The sequence below is a fragment of the Nilaparvata lugens genome, chromosome 10 (genome assembly GCF_014356525.2).
Source record: "Nilaparvata lugens isolate BPH chromosome 10, ASM1435652v1, whole genome shotgun sequence".
NCBI classification, from domain to species: domain Eukaryota; kingdom Metazoa; phylum Arthropoda; class Insecta; order Hemiptera; family Delphacidae; genus Nilaparvata; species Nilaparvata lugens.
In genome coordinates, this window is record NC_052513.1 from 36730105 (window position 1) to 36747401 (window position 17297).

General features: G+C 35.5%; 1 protein-coding gene across 4 annotated transcripts in view; it reads right to left on the minus strand.

The window, feature by feature from the left end:
* LOC111045811 (putative mediator of RNA polymerase II transcription subunit 26) overlaps window positions 1-17297 on the minus strand; it is a 101119-nt gene that overhangs the window by 26813 nt on the left and 57009 nt on the right. The window contains exon 1 of one of the 4 annotated variants that reach the window (XM_039436787.1): window positions 5878-6239. The exons of 2 other annotated variants lie outside the window; for them this stretch is intronic. In XM_039436787.1, the coding sequence (XP_039292721.1) occupies window positions 5878-5928 (51 nt within the window). In that variant the 5' untranslated portion in view covers window positions 5929-6239. Of the gene's footprint in view, window positions 1-5850; window positions 6240-17297 lie in introns of those variants that run through there. One more of the 4 variants, XM_039436786.1, reaches the window with a different exon arrangement.

Sequence of the window (17297 nt, forward strand, 5' to 3'; positions counted from 1 at the left end):
AGATGAGATATCGTGTACACAGACGCACATACACTCATACACACCCACACACACACACACACACACACACACACACCACACACACACAACACACACACACACACACACACACACACACATACCAATACACAAAAACCAGTTTTTTGGACTCAGGGGACCTTGAAACGTATAGAAATTTAGAAATTGGGGTACCTTAATTTTTTTCGGAAAGCAATACTTTCCTTACCTATGGTAATAGGACAAGGAAAGTAAAAATTCACTCATGTTAATAAACGCAGTTCACGTTTGAATTTGTATCCCATATGATTTATCCAGTCCCGTGATAATCTTTCCAACTGATAAAAATATTTCTCAACTATTTTAAAATTAATTTTTTCAATCAAGAATATTATAATTTTTTCGGCATTATTCAGTTCATTTAATCATTTTTTTTATTTATTTTCAATCACCTATTAAAATGTTTTTCAAATGTGAGAATATTGATACTGATGGCACACATCATAAAGAATATTGAAACCCTTATGCCGGGTCTACACGACAACGATATTTGCGCAAACTTGGCTCAAAGCCAGGTTTACGCAAATCTGGCTTTGAGCCAAGTTTGCTCAAACCTCTGTTCACACGACACCAACTTTAACACAAACCTGTATTATAAAATGAACCATATATAAATTCTATACGAAGTCTTTGAAGTGTTTATAAACTTGAGATGAATAGTAACTCAAGCCTCCTCCTCCTTCTTCTCCTCCACCACCTCCTCAACACACCGCCTCTCCTCCTACTCCTCCTCCCCCTCACCTACTCCTCCTTCACCACCTCATCTACTCCTCTTTCTCCCCCACCTACTCCTCCTCGTCCTCCTCCTCACCCTACTCTTCCTCCTCCTCCAACTATTCCTTTTCCTCCTCAACTCCTCCACCTCCTCCTTTTTCTCCTTCACCGTCTCCCTCTTCCTCCACCACCACCTACTCCTCCTCCTCCTCACCCTACTCAACCTCCTCCTCCAACTATTCCTCCTCCTCCTTCACCTTCTCCTCCTCCTACTCCTCCTTCTTCTTCACCTACTCCTCCTCCTCGCCCATCTACTCTTCCTCCTCCTCTTCCTGCACCTCACCCTTCTCTTCCTCCTCCACCTCCACCATCTACTCCTCCTTCACCATCACATCCTCTCCTCCTCCTCCACCTAGTCCTCCTCCTCCATCTCCTCCAATTCCTCCTCCTCCATCTCCTACAACTCCTCCTCCTCCCACTTCTCTTCCTTCTCCTCAATAATAATAATCAAGAATACTGCTTATCAAGTGAAGAGTGAATAACTATATCTATTACATTACTATAGAGTAAATAAAATCATTATCCATTGAAAAATCTTCCTTGTTTTTGAGAATTGACCTCACTCACATTTAATTTGAGGGTGCTGAATCCGAATCTGAAATCGCGAATTCTCTATCTTCATTTTGAAGCGATTTAGGTTTTGATGTATATATGAGACATAATCGTTTCCTAGAAAAATTGACGCAAACCTGGCTGAGATTGATCGAAGAAAGCACAAACCTTCAAAACTCAGAAATTTACAACGATCTCCCGTCCACACGACGCAAACTTAGCGCAAACCTAATATCGTTGTCGTGTAGACCGGGCATTATAGAAATAGACACGGCCAGACATCTGTGTAATACATGCAATGAATAATCCACTTGTCAGCTGATTGATTATTAATACCTCTAGTCTGATTGATCCTATCTTCAAAGTAGATGATATAGAAAGTGATATCAGAGTATGGAGGAATTCCTTTTCTTTTCATATTATCCTTAAAATGCAAAATTTCAAAAAAAACTTGTGTATACATCGACGCGCAGCTGAAAAAGGAATATTCCTGCCATCATCGAATTCTATCAACGCGTTTGGCGGTAATCGCGTTGCATACAGACAGACAAAAGCAAATCGAGTTGAAACACAGACCTCACTACGTTCGGTCAATAATTCTGAGAGGATTTTTTTGTAAAATTTGTTGAACACATATTGATGAAGATTCATCAGTACAGCTAAAAATGTGTTAGTTTGAAAACGTAACTGCAGACTTAAGTCCTTTAAGTAACAAAGATTTTTCTCACCAGATTAATTATTACACATAAGGAACCTTATCTATTAATTATCAGTGGATTTTTGTAATAAAATGAAGATTCGCCAGGGATTAAATTATCTCAAAGACGGCCACAACAACTTCAAAGATCGTGTCTGCTCTCGATTGGTATTCAAGTTTTTCATAAGCTATAATAAGGTTAAAATTGATGAACAATTTTGAGCTTCAACAATGCAGTTAAACAGAATCGAGAAACTGGAAATATTCTACAAGATCAGCACTTTTCGCTCGTAGCTTTTCTTGGAGCGATTCAAGGACAAGTTAACGAGATAAATATAACAAGTAAATGAGAAATGAAATATTTTCACTTCACATATTGTTGCTGGTGAGATGTTGTGATATCTATACAACATAATGAAAAGTAAACACTGTGTTGTTGTCAAAATAAGTGATATTTTTGTCAACAAACCAGTGTTTTCATGTTTGGCAATCCTATTTCTAAATAAAACGCAAACTTGTCTCCTAATATGTGTGCAGATGGAATATTTTTAGCAACAAATTTGCAGAGATTATAAAACTGTGGTAGATTTCAAACTTTAATTAGTATTTCACACATATCCATGCGACAAAAGAAATTCAGCTATCATATTGTTATGGTAAAGGGTATAACATAATGTAAATTTTCAAATGAATATTGAATGAAGCTTTTTATTTTGAAATTTTATAATATTGATAACTTCCAGGTTATTAGAGAAAAATCCGGGAAACATCAGGATTTTCCCGATTTTTATTTTCGGGATGCTTCTACAAAAATAATAAGGGAAAGATTTGGTTTGAAAAAATACCCTTATAAAAGTCAAGACCTTCATAAAAGACCCTTCTAAAAGTAAAGACCTACAAAAAATAACCTCCTCAGAATTAAGGAAAGGAAGGAGGGGGTTAAAAACTCCCTCTCAGAATTAGGAGTCAAACACCAAATGAGTGAACATAAAATTTAGATATTACTTGATAAAATCAGGATTCTAGTAAGATGCAATTAATTAGAAGCACCTTACTATTTAGAATTTGCCGAGCACAATTTTATATTCTAACACCGCAACCTTTTTTGCTATGTATTCATGAATTCGATATTATATATAGTGAGTAAGCATTATAATAAGCGAGTTAGATGAAATCGATCTTCTCTCTCTATTTCTGTTGAACGGCCATGACTTCTATTTTCCCAGGATAGATATTTAAAAATGTATGGCTCCCAGCCGTCCGGAAACGTAGATAGATAATTATTGAAAAAAACACTTCACTGAATGGGCTACTCTTTTACAAATTAATAAGAAAACTTGTAATATTTAAATAATAAAGGGTACTACAAGTTTTCATATTGTTCTTATTGATTGATAAGAGATAATTGAATTATCTTTCAAACTTGACCTTCCTGGGGCTACATGGAGAGTGATAAGGAAAAGAACGCTAAATAACTAAGAGACTGTCACTGAAGAATACATAATATTTATCATTTTTACAACGAGGCACTGATCGAGAGAGAAAAACTAAGGATCATCCTTGTACTATTTCTGTCACAAATTTAGATAACATATTTAAAGTCCGAAATGGGGTTATGATTTCGCTTTCATAAAATTTAGCCCATTTTCACTTAAAAATAACGAAAACTAAGAATTTTAATTTTTGACGTTTAAAAACGGAAAAATAATATCACACTCAAATAACTATTAATTGGAAATTTTTTTGCGTCATTTTACAAAATTTGGGACCAGAAAAAACACAGATCACTATTTTAAATGAATGAATCTAGATTTTATAAAGCGTAATTTGAATTGTATTATGATTTATGCTTCAAGTTTAGATACACAGATAGATTTATAATAAGTAATAAGTTCGTTTCACTTAAATCTGTCAGTAGATTGCCTCTCTCTCTCTCACATATCTCTCTCTACTATTAATCATCAAATAGACCATGACTAAATGTAATTGAGCATGACTGAATGTAATTAGGCATGACTATATTAACTAGAGCATGACTAGAGAAAGAGAGAGAGAGAGTATCATCGTTATCATCTTCTCCATCTTCTTCTCCTTCTTCTTCCACCTCTTCTTCTTCTTCCTCTTCTTCTTCTTCTTCTTCTTCCACCTCTCCTTCTTCTAGAGAGAGAGAGAGAGAGAGGGAGCTTCTTCTCCTTCTAAGGGGCGGGGAAGGGGGCAGGAGAGGGAGAGGCGGGGTAGGATGGGTGCGTGGGAGGGGGGTATGTAGGATGGGTGAGGGGTGAGGGGGGGAAAGTCGTAAAAAAACGTCCCAGTCACCGTAAATAGGATCTACTTAATGATAAGTTAGTTCTATAAAAATACCGTATCTATCACTACTATAAAAACTATAAAACGTATCTTCTATAGAATGTAAGTTCTATAAAAACGTATCGATTTTTGGTTTTGAAGGACCTGTAGGTTCTCTCAGCCTTCCTATATATATGATTCATTATCCCTATCATTGAATTCAATCCTTATCATCCATGCAAATAATATTAGAATTTTAATTTTTTATAACCACAGTATAGGGCGACTGAATTTTAGTCAGCAATCCAATTTTTGTAGTTTGGAAAGAAAAATATTGCTAATAAGCTAAATTTGCTCTAGAATGTAATGAAAATGATAATATGTAGTAAGAAAATAAACATACAGTATAACAGTTTGGAAATTTCAAGAATTTACGAAGAAAGTTCCCCTTCACTTCCACACCCACACAAGCCAAACCCCCCCCCCCACTAGATAAACGATAAGTGGGATAGTGTCCCTCTGCCCACAATAATTCAACATGGAAATAAATAATGGAATTGGTAATGATATAATAAAGGAATTTGATAACTAATAAAATTAATTGGCTTTCTATGGAATTGGATAGGTCTAGCTTAATGATAATATCTTGATTTAATAATTCTCTGTAAACAACTATTAATGTCTCGCGGATTTTTCTCTCAAGAATGAATCAAATATTATATTGTAATATTATAATTTTCCAGCACATGTGAAATCCATTCTATCCACTTCTTAAGCTCAATCAATAATATGATGAACCAATAATAAATAAATAATATAATGAAGGAAAGAATTGGCTTATACACACGTACGGGATAAGATATTCACGAATGGCAACATCACGTCTAAACTACTGGACTGATTAACTTGAAATTTCGCATATAGATTCTCAATTTACCGAGGATGGAGATGAAATAAATAGGGATTTTCGTTTAATAATAATTACCGAGGATGATTATTACTTAATTAATGAAAGTTCAATAATAAGAGCTAATAGTTATTAAGTGTTTGGGTGAGGAATAGCAAAAGGTTAGCTTATTTTTCCTCCTCCTATCATTTCGATAATGTACTTATTGTATGAATGAATATTGTAAGAATAAAGTTAAGGACTAATGCCTGCTTTATCTTCTCCATTCTAGTCAATAATAGGCTATAGTACTGTATTGCGTCATTCACCATCTGCGTTTTTCGAAATAAACAGAAACCATCAAACTAATTCCAAAAATTCATTGACAATGAATCTTGTCTCTCTATCTCACTCTCGCAAACTGTGAAATTAAGTATAAATAAAGAGATCCAATCTAATCTAATCTTTCCGTCACCAAGGCAATATTCTTGTACACCCTTTCCCTAGACTTAGCTGCTTCAATGAACATGGAATAAGAGAGGATTGTAATACTGTAAAGGAATTATTAATTGAAACATAATTAATATAATGAACTTACTGATAGAGAATCTGATAATGAACCTACTTGACAAGCTGCTTTCAGAAGGCTATGATTCATTCCACAAACGCACAGCATGATAAAGTGTCCACTGCAGTTCCTCAATAACCATCAGTCACTTGTATTGATCGAAAGATAATAATTAACACACATATTAACAAGGGATTGTCAGATATTTTATCGATAACTGTCAGTCCATCGACAAATAAAATTAACACTTATCAACACGAATATTATCAACACGCAATAAATTATTATCAGTAATTATAACACGGAATAACTATCAACGACCTAACATGAAACCTTTTCAATTCAACTATCAAATTGAAGTCATATTACACCACACACCTAAATACAAGTATTGTACCGACATTCAATCAAGTGCCACTAAACCTATCAACACAACCTTACTGTTTCAAACTGACATCATTCAATAACTTGTGAGTTGACTATACGCGGGAAAGAACTGAAAGATTCGTTCAGATGCCTAGCGATCCAAACATGTGTCGTACATAAGGAACGTTCCAACACTATTCGACCAATCAGAGACCTTCCCTCCCCTACGCATATTCTCCATGTGAAACAATATTTATTGTCTTTATAACATGAAGACAATACTCTTCCTAGCAACAACCAATATCCAGGATTCCTTGTATTCATTGTACTGTGAACAAACAAAAGCAGGTACAAAAATAGGAAGGGTGTGAATTCCCAGAATAATTCCTCATATTGCTAAAACTATTCAGTTTCTTGGAATCATCTATTGTATATTTCTGACAATAGATTCTTGTCTAGTCAACCATGAAGGGAAGGCCGGGCATTTTTGGAGGAACATGTTGTAGGGAACAATGCCTGTCACCTCATGTAGGTCATCAACCCCTATGTGACAAGAGACCAGAGACAAACGAATAATAAACTTAATAAGTTGTATTCGTTTCTCTATGAAAGGGATTCTTTGACCAAAATGAATACACATTCCTAGAAAGTATCTCAACCAGTTTGGCTGGTTGGCAGCAAGTATCCATGCCTCTCTGTCATCCCCTTTTGAGGTATCTGTATAGTTGGCACAGTTAAAGAATAACTAATTTGAAGGCGCTGAATCCGAATCTGAAAACAAAATTCATCGATCTCTCTGACTTTGGTGAAAGTGAGATCTCTCAGACGTGCATTGAGCCAAACAGTCCAGTCGTAAGTTAGATAAAGATGTTAATGACATCATAATAGATAACATAAGAGTCATATTCGCAGATTCAAAACTTTGATCAATGTAATCACTTGTTATTGTAAACCTAAACGATAATATGTATTTACTAATGATAATGAATAATATGTAATTCTTATTTGCTTATTCTAAACTTTGGCCAATTGTTACTGTAAACTAGAACTTTCTCCTGATTATGAAGCAATAAATAGATACTTTTAACTAGGGAATAACTAGTCTCAAGTCAGATGTTGTAAGTGTAACGTTGTTGTGCAGGCGATGCCTGAATAAAGTCTTCAAAAACACATCGTTTCCTTCTAAACCCATAACTCACGATACTACCATAGAGAAACGATAGCATAAGTAGATATCCCATGGTATAGGGCGTTTATGTTGCAACTTTTACTGTTATCCCTAGACGATAGTAGTTCATCTAGTTCTTTCCCATGCAGCTGTGTGACGCTGGTAGTCTCTCAAATAGTGCCGTTCATACACTCTCACCCCAACAAAACAGTAAAAATTGACAATAAACGACAGTAATCGGCTTGAGATAACAGTAAAAGTTGCGACATAAATTCCCTATACCATGGGATATCTACTTACGCTATTGTTTCTCTATGATACTACCCATTTAGCCTTCCTCTGTCACAGTCCCTGATGGTTAATGACACCTAATTCCTCCCATTCTTAGTGTCTGCCTAACCTTATTGTTATTCTGAACAATGGATCGCTCAGTGGACAATTTTTTCCTGAATCGCTCATCGGACGACACCACTTGAGAGACAGCAGTTGAAACTCATGCTTCGTCAAACACTAGGTATGCAATTATCTGGCCACCTATTATTTGATTCTGGAAGCTTCCAATTTCAAGCCCTTCTTTGTTACTCTCCCTATCAGTTTTCCTCCTTCACCAACAACGATCTCTTGCCCCTAGTCTTCGGTTCTATTCTTCCGTCTTCCTTTATTAATCACTAATTGAGTTAAGAGTGCAAGTAGGAAAACAGACAGATAGAACAAATAATAGAAATGTCAAATGCAGCAATCTATCAACTTGTCTACTTCAATTTCTAAAGGGTGATTAAAAAGTTGACAAATAATTAGTTTGGCAAACACGAAACTTTTCGAGAGGTGTTTAGAGTTGAAGTTCGAGTGCAATCTGCAGTTGAAAATTGAAAATATAATGAGGTGAGTGAGAAAATAAGTGGAAGGTGAAAGAGGTTGAGAGAGAGAGAGAGAGCGCGAGAAAAAGGGTTGATGAGGACCGAGGAGAAGTGAAAAAGAGCGGTAGGAAAAGGGAGTTTGGGGTGATGGAGAGGAAAAGAAAATGAGAGAGTGAATTGGATTACTGCCTCTATCATAGTAGGGCGCAGCCAAGAATAGTGTATAGCTAGGCGCGTACCCCTAGCTATACACTATCCTTGGGGTGCAGCCCCACCCTCACAACCCTCTCTTGAGAAATAAAGAGATGTCCTCAGTTAGATTATCTTTTCCTCCACCTACTGTCTAAAGTACTTTACTCCCTGAAACATAATACTAAAGTGTCACTTTTACGCTCTCGGTAGTAAAAAACAGAAAAACTCCCTAGGGAGTAAAAGTGACTCCATTTAAATAACATGGGAAGCATCTCTATTTTAAAAACTTACATGGTAATAGGCTAGAAGGTCTAAGCTCAAATGAGAAAGCATAATAGAGGTGTCTGTCATTGAGTCAACTGAATTCAATACCACAACCAGAAATTTGATCAACTCATGTAATATATGTTTGTATGATAATTATTATATTCTTAATATTAGTAGACGAAAAAATTTATACAATTTTAAAATATTTTATTCTATTCAAAATACCAGCCAACAAATATTTTGATCTGCAATTCAAATCTGAACCGCGTGATCTGGAGTCAGCCATTTTTGGTAGCTGCCCAGCTGATATAATTGTTACAACTTTTGCCGATAGATAGCGCAATCGGCAGTGCCAATCAGACGAACATATTTTAGGTTTTAGATTTAGGTTATGTTGTTAGGAATCATTGTCACCAATACGTAAGTTATTAGAATGATTTTATTTGCAGTTTCTATAAAAAAATGTAGATGGAGGAAAAATGTTGTGTACATAACGAGCGAAAAATACTTTTTCTCCCTCAGGAAAATTGCTGCCCTCGGCTTCGCCTCGGGCTTCAAACTTTTTCCCACAGGGAGAAAAAGTCGTACTTTTCACTCTAGATATACAAATAACTATTCTATGTACTTAGTCCAATCCATTACTGATATCTTATTTGCAACCCATTACTAAATTGGTCTAATCAGTTGTTATTGTTTATTGTGTAATTTCTAATCTAGCTTCCCCCAATGTTATCAATATAACTGTTTCATATAAATACGGTATTAGAATCAATGTAAAGTGGTCTTAAGCAATATTCTGTATTATGTAGTTGTAGTGTACAGGCTCGGCCTGAATAAAGTCTTTTTAAAAAAAGTGTTCCTGCACCCTTAACTCTCGAGAGTGAGAGAGAGCGGGTGAGAGATTAGATTGGATTTCTTTATATTGTACATATAGTTACAATAAAATTCTGGTTCATACACTGATTCACAATAAATGGCAATATGGCTAATTATCATCATCATCATCTTCACTTCAGGTTTATTAATCAACCTGTTCTGGTACCTGTTTAGGCTCTTTCTTAGCCTTCCAACATATCTTTTTCCAGTAGTTTTGAACTTCAAGTGTCATTCTATCCAAATGACTCCACCAGTTGCGTCTATTTTGTATAATTCTTTCGGGAATCCGCAACTTGCGCCCAGCGGTCAGAATGTGTTTGGGCACTCACAGATTGAATGTCCGTGACGTCATCACGAGTGATGCCATTTCGCTCTCACTAGCAGCCGATATTACGTTCCCCAACTGAAGGAGCGGAATTCAAATGCACTACAGTATCCTAAGGAAGCTTCAAGCGAAACACTACTGTATTATGACAACATATTAGCCAAGTTAATGAGATACATATTGCTATCCTATAATTCCATTCTAATTGATATTGAAAGATTGGGCTAGAACCATGATTGAACGAACAATCATTCATTAAGATACAGTCATCTTGAATGAATAATATCTGTTAAATTGGTTCTAGCAAACACATCGTCTCAATCATTCATTCTAATGTTTTGACTTTTTTATATTATAATTAATAGCTCAATTATTGCCTGGTGGAGCCGAAGCAACAGCTGAAGCCCTGGAAATGGAAGCAAAGCGAGGCTGCTGGGGAGAAGATGTTGATGGAGCCAGCGGGGAGAGGCCAATGCTTGTCAGAATGTCTCCAGATAGCGGCGCTTTCCTTGCCACTCAACCCATTCCAAAATGTGGCGCTTTCTGCTATTTAGCCGTTGTATCTAAGAAAAAGGATGAATAGATTTCTATATAATCTACCATTTTAAATTGAATTAGAATTTTGAATAAGCTATAAACTATAGCTTATCTATGATGTGTCTTTTATGAAGATTTCAAATGTGAATATAGTAATTGATTAGACTTTTCATTTCTGAATTTTGTTTTGATAAAGATATCTTCTGACAAAGACAATGTGGGTGATAGATAAATATATATTTTTTGAATACTTGAAACCTTCAGCCTGTAAGAGTCAATATGTGCTAATTATCGAAAAGTTGATGAGGTGGTGTGGTTTTGACAAACCGGGGGATTCGCGGTCGTCAACCTTTTCAACATACTGTCAGAGCTGGAAATTCGATGTATTCATGATTTCAAAATTCGTCACAAGTCGAGCTAAATCAATGGAACACTTTTGAAGTCCAATAGGAAAGGAATAGTCGTTATAAAGCAGATGGTTGTCGGAAAGTTTATATACCGTTATCACTTCCAGAGAGATTGATTGAGTACTTTATTTATGTAGATTACAATATATACTGGCTTATACACTTATATACAATAGTGAGTGAGAGAGTGTGTGAGAGAGAGACAGACAAATAATGTGACTGGCAGTGATGACGTCACGACGTAAACAGTGTACGTGTGTATCGGAGTCATGTATCACTCCCATTTGACCGCGAGTCATTTGGATAGAATGCCACTTGAATTCCAAAACCTACTGGAAAAAGATATGTTGGAAGGCTAAGAAAGAGCCTAAACAGGTACTGGAACAGGTTGATTAAGGCTGTGCAAAAGCTAAAAATAAACTTTCTACTCGTGATATTTTTCAAAGTTTTTCTATTTGTATATCTTTAAGCTATCAAAATGAAAAAGTTTTCTCAGGAATTACTTTTTGAAATATGAGCGCCTGAAGTTTAAATTTTTGACAGAACATTTCAAACTCGGTAAGTGATAAATCCATGAGATTTAGAGGATATATTCTTCATGGTATTTTTGATTAAGTAAAACAGAAATTTTCTGAAAATATCAATTTTTGAAAAAGTTATTCAATTTACCAAAAATAACTCAACTAAAAGTTATTTTTGGTTATTTTTAGTAAATTGAATAACTATCTTAAAAATTGATATTTTCAGAATAATTTTGTTTTACTAGATCAACAATACGATGAAGAATTTATCCTCTAAATCGGATGGATTTATCTCTTACCGGATTTGAAATGTTCTGTCCCAAAAATTTAAACTTTAGGCACTCATATCTCAAAAAGTACTGATCGGAAAAAAATGTTTTCCTGAGAAAACTTTTTCATTTTGATAGCTTAATGAAATACAAATCGAAAAACTTTGAAAAATATCAAGAGTAGAAAGTTTATTTTTAGCTTTTGCACAGCCTTAATCAACCTGTTCCAGTACCTGTTTAGGCTCTTTCTTAGCCTTCCAACATCTCTTTTTCCAGTAGGTCTAGAAGTTTTGGACTTCAAGTGGCATTCTATCCAAATGAGTTCACCAGTTGCGTCTATTTTGTATTGTTCTTTCATGCAGAGGAGCAACTGATAAAAACTGACGAAGAGGTAAAAGAAGTTGGAGTAGAACAACCATTTTGCTCAACTGTATAATGTGCAGTGTTGTTGACAGTGCAGTGTATACTGTCGACATGGTCCCTCTCCTCTCCTGCAGAGCCTTATCTACGGTAAATTAGAAGCACGTGTCTAACGACCCATGGAGCGCGTACCAGTTAAGAAACAAACATTTGTTTCACACGTGTGCGTGTGTGTGCAGACAAAAAAAAGGATCATCATCATCGTAGGGGATTGGCAAAAGAATAATTGCATTCCACACCTGTACTCCATACAAAATAACTCTTGATTTGGAGGAATATGCGGCGCAGAGGAATGGAGGGAGATCAGCAAATTACAGTGACGAATGGAGTGTCGATTAGAGTCAACTGAAGGCTGCTGGTTAAGACTGTGCAAAGGCTAAAAATAAACTTTCTACTGGTGATATTTTTCAATGTTTTTCGATTTGTATATCATCAAGCTATCAAAATGAAAAAGTTTTCTCTGGAAAACATTTTTTTCCGATCATTACTTTTCGAGATATGAGCGCCTAAAGTTTAAATTTTTGGGACAGAACCTTCCAAATTCGGAGATAAGAGATAAGACAATGAACTTTAGAGGATAAATTCTTCATGGTAAGCTTATTGTTGAATGAATAAAACAAAAAATTTCTTAAAATATCAATTTTTGAGGAAGTTATTCAATTTACAAAAAAATAACTTTTTGTTTTGTTATTCTTGGTAAATTGAATAACTTTTTCAAAAAAAAAATATATTTTTTTTCAGAAAATTATTGTTTTATTCAATAAACAATACCATGAAGAATTTATCCTCTGAATTTCATCGAGTTATCTCTTACCGAATTTGAAATGTTCTGTCCCAAAAATTTAAACTTTAGGCGCTCATATCTCAAAAAGTAGTCTAATGATTGGAATAAAATGTTTTTCTGAGAAAACTCCTTCATTTTCATAGCTTGATGAAATACAAATCAAAAAACTTTGGAAAATATCACCAGTAGAAAGTTTATTTTTAGCCTTTGCACAGCCTTAAGCAAGAGATATTGGAAGAAGTAATAGTCAAATGCGTGTGAGAAAATGCCAATTTTGGATGAAATCAATTATTAATGTATATTTATTTATTTATTAAAGAACAAAGAAGACTACAGGCATTAAGCCCAAAACAGTCTTCACTACAATTTAAAATCGTATTGAGCAAGTTACTAAAGAAAAGAAATTCTGTATATTGGCCAATACGTTAATAAAGCAAAGAAGATTATTGATAACAGACTGGAAAATGGCGTCTACATTAAGCAGACTAGAACGTCGACCAATCAGAATGAAGAATGGGCGTGTCCGGTATGCATGGTTCTCGCTTGTGACTGGTCAAAGCTGATTGACATAGTCGGTAGGTGGCAGCACTTACAATGACGATTATCAATGACAAAACAAGAAAAACTTTCGCGAGCACATACAGCAACCAAATTGCAGAACAGCAGGTAGAAATCTACAAAAAATTGACACCCTGGCTCACTGGAGGAACTTATTTCAAAGCGGTTTTTGAAGAGTAGTTGTAACGAAAAGCCATTCATCCCTTTTGAACAAAGACAGCTACTTTGTCCGTTGCAGTTGAGAGAAGGTTGTCATGTCAATATACAATCTGATATAAATTAAAATTTGTCATGAGAAAAAAAATTAAATTTAGTATGACAAGTATTATGTGATAGCATTTTGAAAAATTCAAGAATCTCAAACTTCATGTTCTGAAAATTTGTGTTGGAGAAGATTTGCCCTACCATTGTTCTATGGCCCCGAACTTTATGCAGATGCGTTATTGTCTACTGGGGGTAGAATCGTTTTAATTTGGTTATATTCATGCCTCACGGCAGTCATCCTACTATGTATTCAGACGTTTAAACTTTACCTCCCTACTAACTTTATGTAGATGTGTTATTGTCTACTAGGTGTAGAAGCGTTGTAATCGGGTTATATTCATGCTTCAATGCAGTCACCTTAATATTTATCACCCTCCAATAGAACATTCACAAGTTGCAGTGTGCCCGCTAGTTAGGAAACGCATGTGTTCTATTCCTTAAGCTAGGTTTGTTTACACTATGTAGCAGAGCTATATGTAGCTATATAGCTCAGCTACATGTTCAAAAAGTGACACTGGGGATCTGCTATAATATAGCTCGGCTATATAGCAGTTTTAAGCCTATTTTCTCAGCTATATAGCAGAAATTGAGCTATCCAAAGCTTTCGGTAAACATCAAAGAGAATCAGAGCTACATGTAGCTCTGCTATATGTCAATTTTTGTTTATAGCAGAGCTAGATGTAGCTGCTCTGTCCTTGAAGGAAGGCTGCCGCAACTGTTTACAAAAAAATTTATTTTCATTTATTAAAGCTCTGTGTTCATGTTAAAATTTTTAATCAAATATTTTTGACTACGAATGCTTAGTCATCATTTGATGATTACCAACATTTTTTCATCAAATAGTTTTGACTATAAAGAATGTACAGTTCGTAAATGTGTATTTTTTATTCCAATTTCATTTGATAAATTGTGTTAAGAGACAAACTTATGCAATAAAAAATTTAACAAATTCAATTTTCATCGATTAAAGCTCTGTGTCTATGTTGAAATTTAATGGTGATCAGAGTCCAGAACTTAAAATAGCGTGATTTTAAATCCTCGAATAGAGTAAGATTTAAAATTGAGTTCTAGACTTAACTGGGCTTAATTAAGCTTTTTTGTACTACTAGGATATCGGGAATTCTGACGTTGAATTGGAAATTTGCAATTTTACACGATTTGGCAACCCTGTAATTTCTTCAGATGGAGGGCCAAGTCTCAATTTATTTTACACAAGCTATACCGTCTTCTTCGGCATCTGGCTGGGAACTGAACAGTGAACCTTATTCCAAACATCTTGCAGAGCTACATATAGATCTGCTACATAAAATTAGCGTTAAAATCTAATTATAGCAGAGCTATATATAGCAGAGCTATATGTAGCTGACAGGGCTATATGTAGCTCAAATTTTATATAGCTCTGCTATATAGCTCTCCAGCTACATAGTGTAAACATAGCTTTATAGAAAAAGTTGCACCAAAAAAGTTGGTGTATATATGCTCGCCCCTAATGCCGGGTCTACACAACGATATTTGCGCAAGCTTGGCTCAAAGCCAGGTTTACGCAAATCTGGCTTTGAGCCAAGTTTGCTCAAATCTCTGTTCACACAAAACCAACTTTAACACAAGCCTGTATTATAAACTAAACCATAAATAAATTCTATACGAAATCTCTGAAGTGTCCTCCTCAACCCCCTTCCAACTCCTCCTCCTCCCCCACCTACTCCTCCTCACCCTGTTCCTCCTCCTCCCCTCCTCATCTTCCATCTACTCCTCCTCCTGAACACCACCACCTCCTCCTCCTCTTCCTCCTCCATCTTCTCCTTCTCCACCACCTACTCCTCCTCCTCCTCCTCACATTACTCTTCCTCCTCCTCCTCCTCTTCCACCTCCTCCTACTCCTCCACCACCTCCTCCCACTTCTCCTCCTCCAACTCCTCCTCCTCAATAATAATCCAGAATACTGCTTATCAAGTAAAGAGTGAAAAACTATATCTATTACATTACTATAAACTGAATAAGATAATAATTATTATCCATTAAAAAATCTTCCTTGTTTTTGTATATTTTTGAGAATTGACCTCGCACATTTTTAATTTGAGGATGCTGAAATCGCGAATTATCTATCTTCATTTTGAAGCGATTTAAGTTTTGATGGATAGATGAGACATAATCGTTTCCTAGAAAAATTGACGCAAACCTGGCTGAGATTGATCGAAAAAAGCACAAACCTTCAAACCTCAGAAATTTACAACGATCTCCCGTCTACACGACGCAAACTTAATCGTTGTCGTGTAGACCGGGCATAAGGGTGCGTTCATGTTGGAGATGTGATAAGATACTAGCTTCGATAAGAGCAGCATAACTAGCAGAGAGGATCCGAGATAATGAACTGAGCTATTAGTTATTATAGCTATTATATATAGCTATATATATTATATATATTAGCTATTAGTTATTATCGCAGATCTTATCTCCCGAAGCGATTTCCAGCGCAGTTCCAACATAAACAATCTCATCAGAAAGCATGTCGGCATTATCTACGCGTTGCTAGTATCGCAACTGATATCGTTAATCACCGTTACAATATGAACACACCCTTTGGGTGAGAGCACATGAAGCAACTTTTTCGGTGCAACTTTTCCTAACGCTAAACAAGCGAAACTTTCGTTCGAAGAAGAAAAGGGAAGGCAGGTCAAACAAAATTATTCTTATAATTGACCGAGCGAAGTGAGGTCTAAGATTCAAGTCGACGGATTGGCATTTCTCTTAATGTTTAAATGTTTATATGTTTAAATGTTTATATGTTTAAATGTTTATATGTTTATATGTTTTTATGTTGCACATTTACGGCGAAACGCGGAAATAGATTTTCATGAAATTTGACAGGTATGTTCCTTTTTAAATTGCGCGTCGACGTATATACAAGGTTTTTGGAAATTTGCATTTCAAGGATAATACAAAAGGAAAAATCTGGTGTGGTACACTCACACAACTTTCCTTGCCCATTGATCTATAAGCCTCATTAACGAGGATAATTTAGGGAATAACATTATGCCGATTGGCGGCTGAATAATTAAAACTACGATTATACTGTGATTGTGTTCAGAGTACATTTTCCTTTGTTTGAATTATGAAATTTGAGGATTTTTTAAAAGTTGTCAAAACAGCTGTTTTAAAAATAAAATATCGACATGTGTGTTCTTTTGAATAAACTGCTCTACCTACCTACCTGTATATAACTATACAGGGTATGAAATTGAAAAAAATCGGTCATTTTTGAGAAAATCGTGATAGAAATTTAACAAAATTCATTCTTCTCAGGAATATTACGGAGCACCTGCAATTTTCTAAGAAATGAGACTCATGTCAGTTGATAGGGCTTATAAATAGCTATCTAGGGTATAAATTTGAAGAAAATCGTTAAAGCCGTTTTCGAGAAAACCGTGAAAAACATGGTTTTTTAGTAATTATCCGCCATTTTTCTCAAGAATATTACGGAGCTCCTGCAATTTTCCCAGAAATGAGACTCATGTCAGTTGATAGGGCATTCAAATAGCTATCTATGGTATAAATTTGAAGAAAATCGTTAGAGCCGTTTTCGAGAAAACCGTGAAAAACATGGTTTTTTAGTAATTATCCGCCATTTTTCTCGAGAATATTACGCAGCTCCTGCAATTTTCCCAG